This window comes from Ananas comosus, linkage group 21 (assembly GCF_001540865.1).
Source record: "Ananas comosus cultivar F153 linkage group 21, ASM154086v1, whole genome shotgun sequence".
In the NCBI taxonomy this organism is placed as follows: domain Eukaryota; kingdom Viridiplantae; phylum Streptophyta; class Magnoliopsida; order Poales; family Bromeliaceae; genus Ananas; species Ananas comosus.
The window spans coordinates 9,865,453-9,882,875 of record NC_033641.1 but is presented as its reverse complement, the minus strand read 5'-3'; the positions used below and the strand labels follow the sequence as shown (position 1 = coordinate 9,882,875).

General features: G+C 39.2%; 3 protein-coding genes across 3 annotated transcripts; 1 reads left to right on the top strand and 2 right to left on the bottom strand.

Moving 5' to 3' along the window:
- On the top strand, positions 283-3,509 carry LOC109726148 (thioredoxin M3, chloroplastic-like). Its single transcript, XM_020255592.1, has 2 exons — positions 283-567; positions 2,967-3,509. Exons 1-2 carry the CDS (start codon positions 303-305, stop codon positions 3,281-3,283), a joined length of 582 nt encoding a protein of 193 aa, XP_020111181.1. The 5' UTR covers positions 283-302; the 3' UTR covers positions 3,284-3,509.
- LOC109726664 (subtilisin-like protease SBT1.7) lies at positions 6,384-9,291 on the bottom strand. Its single transcript, XM_020256414.1, has 2 exons — positions 8,295-9,291; positions 6,384-8,194 (listed from the first exon to the last, which is right to left on the bottom strand). Exons 1-2 carry the CDS (start codon positions 9,002-9,004, stop codon positions 6,598-6,600), a joined length of 2,307 nt encoding a protein of 768 aa, XP_020112003.1. The 5' UTR covers positions 9,005-9,291; the 3' UTR covers positions 6,384-6,597.
- LOC109726157 (probable receptor-like protein kinase At1g49730) lies at positions 10,449-16,418 on the bottom strand. Its single transcript, XM_020255606.1, has 9 exons — positions 16,253-16,418; positions 14,842-15,393; positions 14,045-14,338; positions 13,123-13,384; positions 12,705-12,757; positions 12,535-12,602; positions 11,953-12,042; positions 11,794-11,878; positions 10,449-11,318 (listed from the first exon to the last, which is right to left on the bottom strand). The coding sequence occupies exons 1-9, from the start codon at positions 16,338-16,340 to the stop codon at positions 10,771-10,773; spliced, it is 2,040 nt and encodes a 679-aa protein (XP_020111195.1). The 5' UTR covers positions 16,341-16,418; the 3' UTR covers positions 10,449-10,770.

Sequence of the window (17,423 nt, the reverse complement as noted above, 5' to 3'; positions counted from 1 at the left end):
AGGGCATAAAGCTTAAAAATAATAATAATAATAAAAAAAAAAGGTTAGATGAAACTAGGCCGAGATATGGGCCCACGTTTTTAAAATTTGGGCTCGTTATTGGGTCGGAGGTGGAGTTGCAGGTCCGTGGATGACGTGGTACACCAGGTTCACACAAACTTTCACCAAATGTTGTCCACCGATGATGTGGTAGTCGCGGTCTACTCAATAGTTTCTCCGATGTTTGGTGCGCCGAAACTCGGACCCGATTATTATTTAAGCACGCGCACGGGCGCGTTCGCCGAATCGTCGTCGTTCCCAAAATGGACGCTGCTTATCGTGCGCCGCTCTGCTTATCGTGCGCCTCTCCCATGGCGACGCACCTCGTCGCCCCTCCCCTTCGCCTCCGCGTCGAAGCTCACCTCCATCTCCATCTCCATAACCCCTTCCTCTTCTGCTCCCGTGGATCCGATCGGTGGTGCGCGCGATCGCGCTCGACCCTCTCCTCGCTCTCCCTCGCGAGGAGGCGGCGGAGGCGGAGGCAAATCGCGGGGAATGGGAGGTTCCTCTGCGTCTTCTCCGATGGGCGTAAGCGCTTTTGGACACGAATCGCTTTTGTCCTTTTTTCCGGTCTTATAATGATGATTTGATTTGTTAAATGATGATTCCGATGATCTTCGCGTTCATAAACTACCTTCTAATTCATGATTCATCTAATTATTTGTTGATTAGTTGCTTTGAGAGATTGGTAATGGCCTTTTGTTTGCTTCTGATTCCTTTTTAGGGCCTATGTGGTGTTGCTTTAGATTATTGTACTGTTGAGTTGTGCTATTAGGAGAAGCACTTTTTAAGAATCATCCCTAACAGCTTGAATTTTGGACTCAGAAACTACCATGGCAAAAGTTCCAGAATTTCCCGCCAGCCAAAATGCTCTGTTAGAACTTAGGAGTTCCTGCAATTGAAAGCAAAATCAGAAGCGAAGCCAAATTTGGCCCCTTTTCATATGTAATGAAAGAATAAGTTAAATGCCAATAACTTGCTGCTGATACAAAGATGGTTTTAAGTTTGGAGGTTTTGAAGAAGTTCAATCATGTTAAGACGATCATATAAAAGAGCCGAAGGATGTGATTTTATCGATCTATCTCGAGAAAAAACTGAACATATTAGGTGAAAATGAGAGCGATGAATGAATTCCTTACAAAGAAATTAAAAGTTTGAAGGGCATGTTTTAGGTCGTGTTTGGTCCGGCATAGTGCTATTCGGGTAGAGGTGCACGAAGGAAAACTAACCCCGTCAGCTTACGGCTGTAGTAGAACAATCGAGGTTTTTCAGCCCTGGTGGAACACAAAACAAAATCTCTAGTCGTTTTGCTCCCCAAGTGTCTACCTGCTGCTGATGTGGCTTACTTTTAGAAGCCAGGACAGACATGTACTTAAATGTTGCTCCTTATTTCATGTTTCAGATGGTCAATCCTTTCAGAAATCAAAATATTAAAGGGCCTCTTCCTATTTAATGACGGAATGTTCTTTGGTTCCTTTCTAGGGACCAATGTGCTTGGGAGTGTAATGATATTAGGCGACCCTGTATCTTCATGGTAGTTTATTCATGTATCTGCTGTTATGGTTGGGTGCTTTTCTTGCTGCACTTAGTTAATTACATAAATTCCTGTGATCTGAAAACGAGATAGCAGTTCCTAGTTCTCAATGTCTTAACAATTCCACTATTTTCAATATTCAGCAATAGTAACTTAGTAACGTACTCTTGCACTCCCCCTACATTTATTTTTTTTTGCTAGATATTGTGTATATAGATCGTATTAGCTACAATCATGTACTTAACAATGAAAAAAAGGAAAATTCAAGCATGTTCTTTAAATAGTGGTTAATTTAACTATCTGATTGGCCATTTTCTTGTACTCAAGTTTATGAGGAAAGTATGGTTTTTTTCTTTTAAATAATCAACACCTAGTTCAAACTCATAATTATTGTATTAAACTTTAACCTGTTAGTTTAAACTTTTAACAAATATTAAAAATTATCAGCGCCTAGTTCAAGCTCAAAATTATCTCCATCTGATTGATTAGACTTTTGTTCATGTCACTTCTCAGTCTCGTAACTATCATAGCGATCCTTCTCTTTTCTGGCGAAGAGTACAAAAATTAGCATCACCTGTCGAGATTTTGCAAAGTTGTGTTTGCTTTTTAAAACCTTTTTGGGAATATGATGATCGTTCATTAACATGATTTCTTTTGGTTTATAAGGGTTGTTTGAACTGTCAAAGTTGCTGTATTGTTTCCAGGTGTTGCCCCTTTGCTTTATACTTTGGGTGACCCCTTCAATTTCCATGGGCTTGTACAGCATTCCCCTATCGTGTTCTTTTTGTTTCTTTTCATTTCGCTTTCCCTTTTTTCTGATCAAAAGTTTAGTGCAATCCGAGAATTGTACATCTCTTTTAATCGGTGGCATCCTCAGGATTTTTTATACCTTGATTTTTCTGGTAGTTTTGGGCTTTTATTAGGTTCAACTATGATCTTTGTTTTCCTTGATCTTGATTCCCTTACTTTTTGTCCTTAAATTACAAAACCATTTTGGAGCCCCAAAAGTATATTTTTCTAAGAAATGATCAATGCGAGTATTATATGTACATTAGTTCGATCTGATAGAATTAGGAGGAATTCCAAGTACACTTCTGCTTGTTGGTAGCATTTGAGAAATTAAAGCCACAATAGATTTTCTGAAGAATGTGATGTCTGGATAATATACTCATTTAATCTAGAAAGCTCTAGTTGATTCTTCTTGGTTCCTTTATTTCCTTTCTTTTGCACTTTTCCATTGATTAAGTTGTATAGACAAGTTCTCACAATGCATAAATATGTAATCTATGCCATCATAATTTCATCATAATCTGTTTACTTTTGAGTACTCCAACTTTGTCACTTCTCATAATCATATTTATATGAAAGCAATGCTGTCCCTATTTTTATGCAGCTGAAGCAATTACTGCATGCAACTGGAACAAATACGTTCTCTGCAGCGACGTCCCAGTTCTCGTGGAGTTTTGGGCCTCATGGTGTGGGCCTTGTAAAATGACCCACCGCGTTTTCAATGAGATTTCTCAAGAATATTCGGGAAAAGTGATGTGTTATACGCTTGACACTGACGATTATCCGCAAATCGCAACTTCTTACAGCGTCGAGCGTATCCCGACGGTTTTGCTGTTCAAGGATGGGGAGAAGGTCGGAAGCATAACCGGCACCCTTCCCAAATCTGTGTATGTAAAAGCGATCGAGAAATCATTATCCTAGCCGGGCTTGGAAAATATTGAAGGTAAAATTGAACTTTACTGGATATTTATTTTTGTATATGATTTTCCCCCCTTGTATTTTACTAATTGGATTCTGAAACATTCGAAATGAATGACAAGTTGTTGATGTATTCATTTCGGTTTCGATCCTGTAAGTGTAGAACAGTTATTGAAAGCTCAGATAGTATATTTGTATGAAAGAAAAATGCTATGCCTTCCGAATCGTACGCTTACGTCGAATTGAGAAGTTTTTCATTTGCTATGATAATGTGTGACCTACGTCATTTAATCTTATCTGTGCAAATCTCACAGCACCTCTTAAGTCGCACAGATATTACACGTAATTATACGAAGGTATTTATAGCAAAGTAATGATGCATTTTCCAAAATTTAGTCAATGGCATAGTAAGTCGCTGGTGCTAAAGGTTCTAAAATAAAATATTAATAAAGAGGGTAGAAGATTGCGGGTAGTTAGCATTTTTTATCCTTTTTGTATGTATAGTTGGATCACTTATCAGTGTATATAGTAGTCTGTACAGTGCTTTGAAGTTTGGAGTGGTTAGAGATATTATATCATTTTGAGGACTGATGTGGTGATGATTGTATATCTTTACAGTGTTATTATAGTATATAGTTTTTATTTTACTCTGATACCTATTGTTGTTAGATTTTACTTAATTTGATTGGACGGGTTTATTGACGCTTCGTATGTATTCTTATGCATGCGGCGGGTCTGTTGACGTAACCAAGACTTTCACTGTAATCCGGGGCATGGCAAATTAAGTAGGTATCACAATGTTGTATTGATTTTTTTTTTTAAAAAAAAGAGAAGCGTGCTCTACCTTTGCGTTACTGGGTTTGGCAAATTTTTTAGGCCATTTGAAGAGTTTGAATTGACTAGGTTGTGATTTCCATTTAAATTTCAAACTCGGGATATCTATACCATTGCGAAACAACCGCATTCTCAAGAGACAAGTTCTTAAAAAAAAAAAACCGTATGGTTAATTTATAAACACTTTCTCGCTGAATTTTTTGGTTTTAAACCGAGTTTTAAAACTTGATTCAAATGCATCCACTCAGATTTTTTTTTTTCTATTAGGAAAGGATAAATTAAGCTAATTGTGACAAGAATATATCCATCATACAAATAAAAAAATAACAAATACCAAATAATTAAGGCCATGTGCTACCACTTAATTCCTAGTAGATTATGGTTTTTAGGCTAACTCAGCACGCGAAAAGCACTGTGACGTAGTGTGGCTGAGAAGGTTCTAAAACTTTATTTGCGTGCACGAACATCTTATTACTCAATTAAGTTATGCAATTAAATGATATAGTCCATTGTGTCCACATCCTTTTTTATGGTTTAGTCCACTACATGAAAGTAGTGCAGAGGCAATTGAGTGCACTTGGAATGGAACGGTCATTGCCAAAACCGCAGAAAATTAAAATGCATGTGTTTGGAACAAAGATGAGTGGAGTTAAAGTTGGAGTTTAGGATAAAAAGATACATGAATGGTGGAGAGGGCAAGAGCAAATACATCTATCCTTTTTTACTTTCTGAGTCAATGGAAGACTTGGTATTTTCCTTTTTTTTTTTATGAGTCAACAAAAGACTCATGCTCTTAACTGTTTAGAATATTTTTATATGTGAGATATAATAGGGTTAAACTATTAACCTGACTATAACATTTTAGGTAGTTGCCAGATTCAAAAGGTTAAAAGGGTCAAGTGTGTTAGACTAGAGTAGTTTTAGAATTGGTAACCCTTTAAGAAGTAGAGCATCATAATTGGTATTAGGGCTAATTAATACTTCCTCATGGTTTGCATAACAAGCTAAGTTAAGGTCTGAATGATAAGACTAGTGAGACTAGTCTCACATCGCTTAAGGCTTGTTTGTCTGGAGAAGTAGAGAGAAGTGAAGTCGTTTTCGACTGTAAACGATCACTTTTGCTTTTTGGTTCGTCGTAATAAAGATATAGTCGAAATTTGAGTTTTCCGAAAATAGCGTTATTGACTTCGGCCCACCCCGGGCCGAAGTCAATTACGGTGAAAAGAGGTGAAGAAAAAAATAATAAAATAATACAATGAATAATGCTAGTTATATATAAATATATTTAATTATGGCACTAATTACTCTTTATTTAATTTGCATATTTAAAGTATGATAAAAATTGATTAGTTAAGTATTAATATTTTCTTCATTTAGTTTGTACATTTAAAATATAATAAAAATTAATTAGTTAAGTTTTTTTTTACTTTATAATTTTATTATTGTATTATTATAATTTATATATATAAAAAATAATTCAGTTATTTTAGATTAATTTTATTAATCATGTAGGAATATAATCATATTATTTTTATTTATGATAATATAATTTACTTTTTATTAAGTTATTTATTATTTATATATAAATTATAGTTTTAAATAATTTGCTTTCTGCCAAACAAACAATAGAGTTGAAAAAACTTCACTTTCATAGCTATGTAAATGACTAGCAGGGGAGACATAGTTTTAACCGAAATCTACTTCAACTTATTAAAGAAGGAAAGGATATAACAACCCTGTAATTTGAAATTGTCATATATATATATATATANTGACAGTGTGGTACGAAGAGTCCTCGAATAGATAAAACCTTGATAAGATCGGTGTTATATGGATTCGGAGAATAGGAAAAATCGGATTGATAGTGAGTTTATAAAATTGTCCCAACTCTTCAAATTGGAATAATATAATATATATATAATATATATATATTCAAATTGGAATAATATAATATATATATAAGTGCTTCATTTAATAACCAAAAATAGTGCTTCTTTTTAGCTTCATATTTTTTGTTACAGCCTTTTGCTTTTAAAACCCATCAGTTTATTTTACCTTAATTTCCATTACAGTTAGAACTTCTTAATTTTTATTTGCTAAACTTCTAACAACTACTACTCTCTGATTGAAGGAGATGTTTCATGAGCCACAACAGTGAAAAGGCGCTTATCAATTTAACACATGGTTTCTCTCAATATTTTTGATCAATTTTTTGGCACAATATATTCATATTAATCAGTGTTCATGATTAATAATACTAGAAAAGTGGTTCAAATTGGTGTTAAGGATTAAGTGAATAACAGAGTTTTCAAAGAAGACAAAATACTGAGTGTAAGATCTTGTAGCTGCTTCATCTTCTTGTCATCTTCATGGCATCTGATCTTTATTGCTACATTACTGATTCAAATATACACTGACATTTTCTCCTATATTTGGAGATTCTTATTTTATATATATATATATATATAGAATTATTTACTAATCTAATCAGATGCATAAGCTGAAACTATTGGGCTTGTTACCACATGGTTCCCTCCATCCTCATTCCAGCTTAAAAACCCATAATTCCCCAAGTGATTTTCATTTGCTTTGTATTCTAAGTTGATCTGGACCGTCAATGCGAACTGCTGTTTGCTGCCATTGTTTCCGAAAACCAGCACCGCCGGCGCCACCGCCACCTTCATGCCGGTCGGAGCATTCACCACCGCCTTATATCTCGACGGTGATGAGCCACCGACGCTTGTCAGAACCCTCTTAAATGTTCTAGTCGCGGAGTTCGTAGTTTTGTTGAGGATCACCATGAAGGATGGATAGTTCAGATCAAGATTCGCTTTCGAACACGCGAAATCGCGCCTTTTCGTGATCACTTTTATCTGCTGGTTCGTGTAGCCGAGGCCGCAGAGGAACTCGATGTAGTCCTCAGAGCCTGAGTCATAAACTAGGCCCGGGTCCATGGCTCGGTTCGGGTTCAAGTGCCCTGCACCGAAATCTAGAGGACTCGCCGCCGATCCCCCCACCATGTCGGTGATCGGGCGCCCGGTGTTGTCCACTAGGTCGGCGGTAGTCATCATGGCCGATCGGATGGCTGCGGGGCTCCAATCCTTGTGAATTGAGCGCAGCATCGCTGCCACGCCAGCGATGTGCGGCGAGGACATAGAGGTTCCGGAAGCTAACGCGTAGTCGGTGTAGAGGTTGTCGTCTCCGACTTCGACAAACGGTCTATTTGGCACCCACGCCGCCAAGATGTCCACGCCTGGGGCTAGTATGTCAGGTTTCAAGATACTTGAGCTGGCCGGGCTCGGCCCTCGGGAGGAGAAGTAGGCCACCTGGGGAGCGGGTATAGTTGGTCCCAACTGCGTCGCCCCGAACCGAACACTCATTCTGGGCGCCTTCGTTCCCGCGATGAACTTCCTGATCACTTCCCCGTCCGACAACCCTACGGTCGCGAACGGCATGTAAAAGTCACTGGTATCGAGTTGCTCTCCTTCGTCGGTCGTGATCACCGCCCCGAGAGCTCCGCTGCTCTGCACCTCACTCAGTTGAGCTCTTGCACCGTCGACTCCGGCGGAGCAGAAGACGATCTTACCAGCCACGCGTTTCTTGTCGAGGCTGTCGGAGTTGCACTTCCTTTGTTTGCTGCTGCTGCCGTAGTATATCGCGAGATTCGACAGTGGGGTGCTCTTCGGGTAGATGGATTGGCCGCGGAGGCTCTTTACGCCGCTTCCTAGAGTTATGTTCGCATAGTAGTCCCTGTCGATCGTCCCCGCTCCGACCGTCGTGATCCAAGGCGCGCCATTGAAGATGCTGTAAGCTTCGGGACCGCTGTTCCCCGCCGAGCACACGACGAAAACTCCCTTCTCCATTGCCGCGAAGGCTCCGATTGCCATGACGTCCAAGTAGTAAGCGCTTTCGGGAAAGCCGAGCGATAAGGACATTACGTCCACGCCATCGACGATCGCTTGCTCCATGGCGGCCAAAACGTCGGTGGCTGCGGAGTTCAAATCGTCGTCCGCGAATATGGCCTTGTACATGGCCACCCTAGCCAGGGGCGCAATCCCGGTCGCGGTGCCCGGCGCGTACCTGTTGAGTATAAACGATAAAAACACAAGTACTTAGTTTTCTTTTCTCACGTTTGTTTTCGAATTCAAACTTTTAGAGGATAACAGCTGTTTCACGCTACCCGAAGTAGCTTGCGCCGGGGACCCGGCTCCCGGCTGCGGTGGACGACGTGTGCGAGCCATGTCCATAGAAGTCCCTCGGTGAGTCGTAGTCGTCGTCGCTCGATATACTTATACCGCTGTGCTTCAACCCCTTGCTGAAGGACCGAGCACCGACGAGCTTTCGATTGCAGAGCGACGCATTGAAGGCGTCCCCCGTCTCGCATTTCCCCTTCCACCGAGCAGGCACCGGAGGCATGCCTTCGTCGCGAAAGCTCTTGCTCTCGGGCCAAATGCCCGTGTCGATAATCCCGACGATCACGTCGGCCCCGTAGTTCGACGCAGGCCAAATGCCCATGCTGGGGTTCAGGCCGAGAAATTGCGGGGAGTCGGTGGTGTGCAGACGCGCGTACGATTCGGGGTACGTCGCGAGGTGGCCTTCCATCCGTTCTAGCCGTCGGAGCTGCGCAGGAGTAAGCACGGCGCTAAAGCCGTGCATAACGTGAGTGTAAGTGTAGAGATGAGTCGGAGCGCGCCCGCCCGACGGAGTCGGGAGGGACGAGAGCATCGACAAGTACCAGCTCTCGTGGGTCGCAAAGGGTGCCGGCATCGCCGACACGTCCATGTGGACGATGTACGGCCGTCGATCGTTGGTTTCCGACGAGAACACTAGCTCGAATGATAAAAGGATGATCATGAGAGAGCACAGGCTTGGAGGGAAACTAAGATTCATTGTTAATGGGTGTAGTAGTAATTGTGGGAAAATGAGGTTTTGAGGTGAGTATATATAGGAATGGAGTTACTAAGTACTGTGGATATATAGATGTGTGGGTGGCTACAATAGGGTTACACATATATGGGAGATGATTGGGTTAGGGTATGGGATATTGGATTCCACTGGGGGTGTGGGCATAAAGTGGAATGTTCTTATAAGATGAAGGGGAGATAACTTTGTGGGTGTCATCATCAAGGGGAAAATAAGAGACATTTTAATTTTTGGGATTAATCAATTTGATCATGTTGAGTGACATGAAAGTTTTGCTCATTTAATGTTGTTGAATTCAACTTGGGAAACAAGTGATGATGTATTTAAGACCTTAGCTTTTATTATTGCAGCGGACCTATATGAAAAATAAACTTCTTTAGCATTCCCACTTAGAGGCCGATTAGAAGCAAAAAGTCGGAGAGCGAGGCACTCCTGAGTTTCGCGAACTCGACTTCGCCCTCCACCCCGTCAAAGTAAAAAAATTGATCTTCATATAATTATGAATAAGAGTTCAGATGATCTCACGATTTCGCTGTCAAAATAAATACCGATGCTTGCAACTTTCTCGAAGATATAAATTCAATATTCGAAACCCACAAAGACAAACAGACCCCTATATTCAGAGACTTATAATAAATTCAAGACGTCTTCATCTTTATATCAAATACACTTCTTTAAGTTTCAAAACGACAATTTAACTTGGAATTTTAAAATTTGAATTTGCATAAATTGGCCATTTTCTTTACGATGGTCACCTAAATGGGACCTTGAGGGAAATTTTGCTCCTCAAATAATAAACACTATCTTTTGATCCGTGCGGGCTAAAACGAAAAGAACACGCAAAGGGCTTCATCATCAACAGGACCACCATATTTAGTTTAAGAAGTGCTTTACTAATTGTTGTTAAATCAAATCCTAAGAATGAATTATTTTGTTGTCTTAGATAGGGGAATCTCAACTAGAAGGCAAAGATGCGGTACTATCGTTGTTTAGAAGGGTCCATTAATTGAACCCTTAACTAACGTTCCTTCTTTTTCTCAAAAAAAAAAAAACTAGCGTTCCTTCTCAGGATAGTTTTTTTTTTTTTTTTTTTTTTTTTTTTTTTTTTTTTTTTTTTTTTTTTTTTTTTTTTGTGAAAGATATACCCGCTTCGTTTATTTCATTTAAAAGTAAAATTAGCTAAAAATGTGAATCAACTAGGATTCGAACTTGGGTCTCGAGTACCAACCACCAAACCCTTTACCACTTGCTCAGGATAGTTGATATGAGTATAGTCACTATTATATCACTATTATAATGCACTTAATAAAATTAATTACGCATCGCCATCATCACCGTCATCAGCCTTGCCATCATCATCGCCGTCATCATCGTTACCATCGCCACCACACTTACGATTTCTATTTGATCATTATTCACAAAGTATACTTGATTAAATTCAATGTATCTATCCTGTCAATTTTTCGCGAGCCTAAAATCATACATAAGATGTTGAATGAATAAATGCATCGACTAAATTTCCTGTTGAGATTCATAAGACCAGTTGCAGCTGCAACTTCTCAAGGCTTCTAAAAGAGGAGAAAGAGAACCAAATGAGAAGAAAAATAAAGAGCTTTTCATTTACATTCAAATCCTAAAAAATCCTAAAACCAACAACTAAGGGCTAAGTTAGACAAAAATCCTAGAAATCACACGCAAATAAATCCATCTATCTAAGACCAAGATCAAGGGGCTCAAGCAGAAAAAGTACCGTGGGGAGATTCCGGCGAATTGTTCTCGAGCAACACGCTCCGACTACAATATGATCTTGACGTGCTAGAAGAGGATTGAAGAAGGCCCCTCGCATCGCTGCTAAAAGGAATCAGTTCTCCGAACTGTTGTTCTTTTCCTCTAACTTTCCTCTCTCCATTACAATAATCTTCCTCTTCCTCGATGATCTTCACAAACTCCCTATGCGCAGGGTCGAACCTCTCGTAGAGGATCCTCAGTACTTGCTTCATTGATGGCCGTTCTCTAGATTCCTTTTGAGTGCACAGATCTATGAGCTCGACCACCATTTCGAGCTCGTCCAAATCGATTGAATCGGAAATTGTTGGGTCGACCAATTTCTGTAGCGAATAGTATTCAGTTGATGTGAATTTCTGAGACCAGTCAACCGGATTTTCCTTATCATACATAGCGGGTTTCCCGGTCACAAGTTCTAATAACATTATACCGTAGTTGTACACATCGATTTTGGAAGTCATTTCCTGAGTCACCGCATATTCGGAATCCACAACACCTGTAAGAGTTAAAGGTTTGAGTACCTAGATATTTCTAGAAATTTATCTTAGGAAGATCAGTCATAGGTTATATTATCCTAAATCATTTTGGTCCCGAACCTTTGAATCGTTATAATGCTGTACATAGACTTCACTTTCTATTGCAATCTCACTCCTAAATTCCTCTAATAAGTTGGATGAAATGTCCCATCAGTGTCACATAACTCCCCCTAACGACAATTGTAATAAAACTACCTTCTAACTAACGATGGCTCTCAAGTCGCTTACATAGAAGTTCCAAAGTGTTTACTTGGACTCAGCAGCTTAATTTGTGGAGTTGAGTCAAATGTTAAGACTGGAAAAGAAAGTATAGTACAGGGACCCAATTGTAACAGTTGAAAGGTTCGGAGCAAACAGAATTAACCTCGAAAGAATGAGGACCACTGGTGCAGTTTACCCCAAAAGAAGGAATGATGTTAGTATGAAGGATCTTACCTGGAGCTCCTCGGATCTTTGTGTTCACAGGTAGAAAGCCGGTATTGCCATTTCGTGAATAATGTACAAGACCAAAATCAGCAACCTGTATAAATAAGGAATTTAATTAGCCCGACTGAGCATTATCGTTCTTAGCATACAATTTCTCACAATGAGTACCTTCGCGAGGAAATTCCTGTCCAAAAGGATATTACTCGAAGTTATATCACCGTGGAAAAGAGGGGGGTCGCAATAGAAATGAAGGTACTCCTGCATGTCAAAATTGATCGGTCTTCAATGAATGCAGATAAAAAGAAACCGAAAGGAGCTTTTACATACATATCCCGGCAAACTCATCTAGTTCCATTTTTTACTTCTCGAAAGTCAAAATTCTCATATATACCCCTCAAAGTTCAAGTACAATATATTCTATCTTAAGTTAGGAGTTAGCTAGCTGTCAAATCCATGGCAAAAAAGTTTTTTTCGGTGGAGCTTTTTGTAAGTATAATGGCATCAACTACGTTTTGAAGGATGTACAAAAAGTCAGCTTTTCCAAGGAGATATATGTATTATCTGAATCTAAAAGATAAAAATACACAGAGAAATAGAATCTGATTGAGAAAAAGACAAGGGATTTAGAGACACTTTTTCCTAGTAAAAGGAGTGGGCCCGGGTTTAAAATAACTTTTGGGAGAAATTTGAGGAGACATACATAAATTAAGAACATACCATCATAAAGAGAGAACCATCACTGAAACTTACCAGAGCATTGGCCACATCAATGGCGATTCTGATTCTGGTTTGCCATGCCAATGGTGGTCTCTCTGATGCTGTGAAGGAAGAAAAGGTTTCTTCTCAGCCTAACAACTAAAGAAGTGAAACTAATAGATAGGAAGGAATAATGAGAAAAGGAGAGAAAAACGAAGCCTTACAATGAAGATGATCTTTTAGGCTTCCATTCTCCATGTATTCATATACCAAGAACCTGAAGACAAAATAGAGAATAACAACATTTTAGCAACATCTAGAGCCATCTAAAAATTTAAATATAGGTGCTTTAGTAAAAGTTCATCCATATAGAATTGTCTATTTGAATATATGCCCCTGTGAAATTTGAATATTCATATAAATATCTCTAAGTACAGATTATACAAAAAATCCCCTTATGTTGGGGAATGGGCAGTAATTTAATTCACGAGAATAATTCTCTTGGGCATTTGGTATATATGTAAGAAATTATGTTTCTAAATGTCATTTTTGACGAGATAAGTTTGCATGTATATACATGTAAATAGGTAAAAGTGCAGTAATATATATGTATATACATCTTAAATTTAAGAAGTTATCTACCTCTCACTTTTTGTGGAACAAAAGCCTTTTAATGCAACAAGATGACGATGATGCAGCCTGCTAAGTAGCTCTACTTCGCGGCAAAACTCCTCCAGTCGTTGTTTCATTACATTGTCTATTTGTTTCACAGCAGCAACTGAACCATCAATAAACTGAGCTCTGTACATGATGCCACATTCATCTCTTCCCAAGATTGTGCTGAAGTTGCCAGTTGCCTTCTTCAGTTCCTTGTAAGTAAATATCTGAAAAATAGCAGTTGAACCTGCAAAATATCTCTGTAAGAATCAAGATTGACTAAGAAGTGTCTGATAGATCTTCATAAGTGGACTTGAAGGCAGATTTATTCAATACCAATTGAGTCGTCACAACTAAATTTACTTAACTAAATATTTAAGGAGCTATATGCTTGCACACTAAGATTTCACAAGCAACTTGTCAGAGTGAATATTAGAATGCGTAGAATTCCTTTTTGACATTTAGTTTCGCATTGATAAAATGGAATTGTTCAAATAGACAAAGCAGAAAATCAAAATTACATACATACCCCTCAAAAGATCAATGAATATATATGTCCGATAAAAGTTGAAAATTCATAATGACCCTCTATATTTTATGGAAATTCTCAAAAAACTTCTTATTAAAATGAAAAATGTCCTTGAAATGTGCATCTGATATTCAAAAGGACCTTCCAAAGAGGGAATTTCTAAAAGAATGTGTATTCTACAGGGGGGATACATGATATTTCAAACTTTTGATGTGTAAATATGATATTTTAAAAATTTTGAGGGATGGGATACGATTAAAATACACCAAAAAAAATTATGTTTGATGTCGTAGATCTTCTTGATTAAAACATTGCAAGGTAACCCCAATATACTTCTTTCACTGGTATATATTAAAGAAAGAAGTAAAATAAGCTTACCTTCTTGACACTTCTGGACATGCAAGGACGAGAAACCATTCCGTGGCTCAGAATGAGTGATCTCGGTGTCCTTCAATTCTCTAACTTTTCTCCGGATAAGTATAATTAGAATTAGCAGCAATAAAACTGCAAGCCCAGCAATCGTGACTCCAATTCCAGCAATCAACATAAAATGGTGGCTATGTTGATCCTTGAGTGGTACCGCAATTAGATGCTGTGCGGGAGCTTGCACAGTAAATGGACTTGGAGAAGTAGCTGGGGCGAACGAGGGAGAAAATGGCTCCGAAGAATTAACTGAAATTTAAAATTTTAATAATCAAAGTTTATGACAACATTACAAATGAGGCAAGAGGAAAAAAATAACGTTATTTTGATACACACACAACAATGAAAGCAATTACCTGAATGCCTTCTTTGCATGTTACAATGTTAACATATTTTGAAATCGATTCTTAACAGATCTACTTTAAAAGCACAGAAAAGACTCTAGATGAACTAATACATAGTGCTTTCTAACTTTTCTAGTTACATTCTATATGCACCCTTGCAACTATGCGTGATTCTATCTGCGATTGGCAAATATTACCCCAATTAATATTGACATCTCCAGGTTAATAATATAACAACCACATCTACACCAACACAAGAGGGATGCTTGTCCTACCTGGGGAAAAAAAAAACCAGTTCAGAAATTGTAGCTTATGTTATGTACTTAAAATGCATAACAACAAGCAACCATGAGTCAAGTTTACTATAACTGCATAAAATAAAAATTCTAAACTAATAAACATGCAAACCTGGAAGAATGCTAAGCCCCTGTACACTAAAGAAACAGGCGGCAGCTTCAACAGCTGATAAGTTATTCCCTTGATTGGCAAGTGCAACAAAAGCAGCATTGCGGCAGGTATTCAACGTGACGTTATCTTGAACCCCTATCAGATGGCGAAGATACGAAAGTCCAGAGTTTAAGCATATCTTGCAATTACCATCCACTGAAAGTGGTGTATTACAGCTTCTCGTGACATCATCAAAGTTGGGAGACTGGAGCATTTCCAGTATAGTATTTCTCCCTTCACATTGATAAAAAACCTGAATTTTCACTCCCAATCCGCAGAATGAGGTGGCGGTTTGGGGAACTCCATTTGCTATTAGGGTGTCCGAGATAGTACTAACGCAGGTATCAGAGAATGCAGGTGGAACACCGAGCATGCCGGTTGTATTTGCATAACGAGCAACTGAGACCGCCACGAGGGCATTCATGTAACGGCAACACTTGGTTCGCTCATTTTGGTCCGAACACGAAGAAGCTATCAAAGTATAATTCAACCAGTTCAAGTCCAGCGGGCAGTCTGCAAGATAATAAAGAACGATCTCAAAAAATGACAATTTACTTCCTTAAGCATTAAATTAGCATGCATTCAAATTGTAGTCACATCCTGGATCTGTAGCCGCTACATTAGTGCCGAAATGGATGGTTGTGATTAAATTCTGAATTTGCTCCTTGATGCCATCTCAAGTATGATTTTTGCTAATTAAAATAGTTGCAATTTGCAAGACTAAATTCCCAGGACTTGAAAATACGATCTCTAACAGTGAAAGAAGAGAAGGGACCAACCACTAGCCCATCATATAGAAATAAAGCTATTAGCATTTATGGCTACATTTTGACCGAGTTAAGACGTAAGCAAGTACTAAAACACCTTACATACAAACAGCAATATTAATAGGTCAATGTCCAAAACCAAAACGAGACAAACGCAATTACTAATGTAAGATATTCGTACAATTGAAGCCAAAAATGTCTCTTTCCCCACCTATCGTTATCATCTCCTCAATAATCGCAATCTAATGAGGCAGATACCATTAAAATCCATACCCTAAAGGGTCAAATTACACAACATCTAATCAAATACTATTACATCAAAATCACCAATTCAATGTAATACGATCAGTTTAACTCCACAACTTTAACCAACTAAGGGAACAACAGATCATCCAAAGCAATAGCAAACATGAATTAGGTATCCGATCAAATTAAAATCGAAAATCACCATTTGCCGATACAAAATCTACTTAAAATTAAAGCAAAATGACGGAGACGAGGGATCGATGGGATCAATCCATGGTTACGAGACAAGCGAAGTAGAGGAAAAAGCTTCGAAAAGTTGGAAAAGGGTTCGAAAAACCAAAACCCTAGCAAGCAACTACCTCCCGCGATCACCCGAAGAAGCGAAGGTTGCAGAAACAACGCCGCCGCCACCGCCGCCGCAAAGAATCCGACAAGGAGACTCGGCATTAGATAGAGAGAGAGAGAGAGAGAGAGAGAAAGAGAGAGAGAGAGAGAGAGAGAGAGAGGAGAGGAGTAGAGTGAGGAGGTGAAGAGTGTGAACGTGAAGGTAGCGGTAAGCTCACCGGGAGGAAGCGGATGAAGTTAGGGTGAGCGGTAAGCTTACCTCCCACTTTGCTACTCCTCCGCACGACACGTGGACCCGATATGTGGGCTCCACATGTCAGTCTCACAAGAGCGTACATTACCGTTACACCAGAGGATTTTTGTTTTTTTCCTGCGTCCGAGAGTCCGAGACTCCGATCTGGTTTTCAGTGTAACGCATACGTCAGTGGGACCCACATGTCAGAATCACAGCTGTGGTCTACAACTTGTCGGGCCCGTGAAGGGAGAGAGCAATAATGTAACTGGGCCTAAATTGGGCTCACGTAGTCCGGGCCCATTAGTCTACATTATGGTGGGGCCAACGTGCTTTAAAAATGGAACCTTATTGGCTCTCGAGTGAGCAGGACACGTGGGGTTGGTGGGGCCCAACTGTAAAGTTGGTGCCATTTTTTTGGCAAAAATTGTATGGACGTAGCGTCCAAATTAATATTTTTTAAGGATGCTTCGGATGGACGCCACGTGGCTCACAGACATTCATCTCATTATTTTTAAAAAAAAAAAATTATAATTTTTTTTTAGAAAAAGAAAAAAAATAGAGAAAAAAAAAGAGATGATGGAATGGACTCCTGGGAGCCACATGGCACCTATCCAAAGCATCCTCAAAAATACTAATTTGAACATTATATTCATATAATTTTTTTCTTTTTTAAACTTTATCGTGATCGAGAGGAGAGCTATTATTGTAGCATAAGCTCACGTGCTCTACCTACAAATTGTCCACGTGGCACCATAATGACGTGTCGCAGTTCATTTTAGAGGGTCACAATTAACAGTCCATAGTACGGTACAATATATTTTGTTTTTATTTACGGTGGGTCCCACATGTCTGTGTCAGAGCACTTTGTCGCGTTGTTGTTGTTAGCTGTTATGTGGGAACTCCTCCGGTTGTGAACGAAGAGCCATGGTACGTACCTTTTTAAGACAACC

What these genes read in the sequence shown, in the direction of transcription:
- LOC109726664 (XM_020256414.1), bottom strand. Translation starts at nt 9,004, where the DNA reads ATGAATCTTAGTTTCCCTCCAAGCCTGTGCTCTCTCATGATCATCCTT. An exon ending in CCCGGCGCAAGCTACTTCGG is followed by an intron (nt 8,195 to 8,294) that starts GTAGCGTGAAAC and finishes TATACTCAACAG; the next exon opens with GTACGCGCCGGGCACCGCGA.
- LOC109726157 (XM_020255606.1), bottom strand. Translation starts at nt 16,340, where the DNA reads ATGCCGAGTCTCCTTGTCGGATTCTTTGCGGCGGCGGTGGCGGCGGCG. An exon ending in TGTCCAGAAGTGTCAAGAAG is followed by an intron (nt 13,385 to 14,044) that starts GTAAGCTTATTT and finishes GATATTTTGCAG; the next exon opens with GTTCAACTGCTATTTTTCAG. An exon ending in TGTTCCACAAAAAGTGAGAG is followed by an intron (nt 12,758 to 13,122) that starts GTAGATAACTTC and finishes TTTTGTCTTCAG; the next exon opens with GTTCTTGGTATATGAATACA.
- LOC109726148 (XM_020255592.1), top strand. Translation starts at nt 303, where the DNA reads ATGGACGCTGCTTATCGTGCGCCGCTCTGCTTATCGTGCGCCTCTCCC. An exon ending in CTGCGTCTTCTCCGATGGGC is followed by an intron (nt 568 to 2,966) that starts GTAAGCGCTTTT and finishes ATTTTTATGCAG; the next exon opens with CTGAAGCAATTACTGCATGC.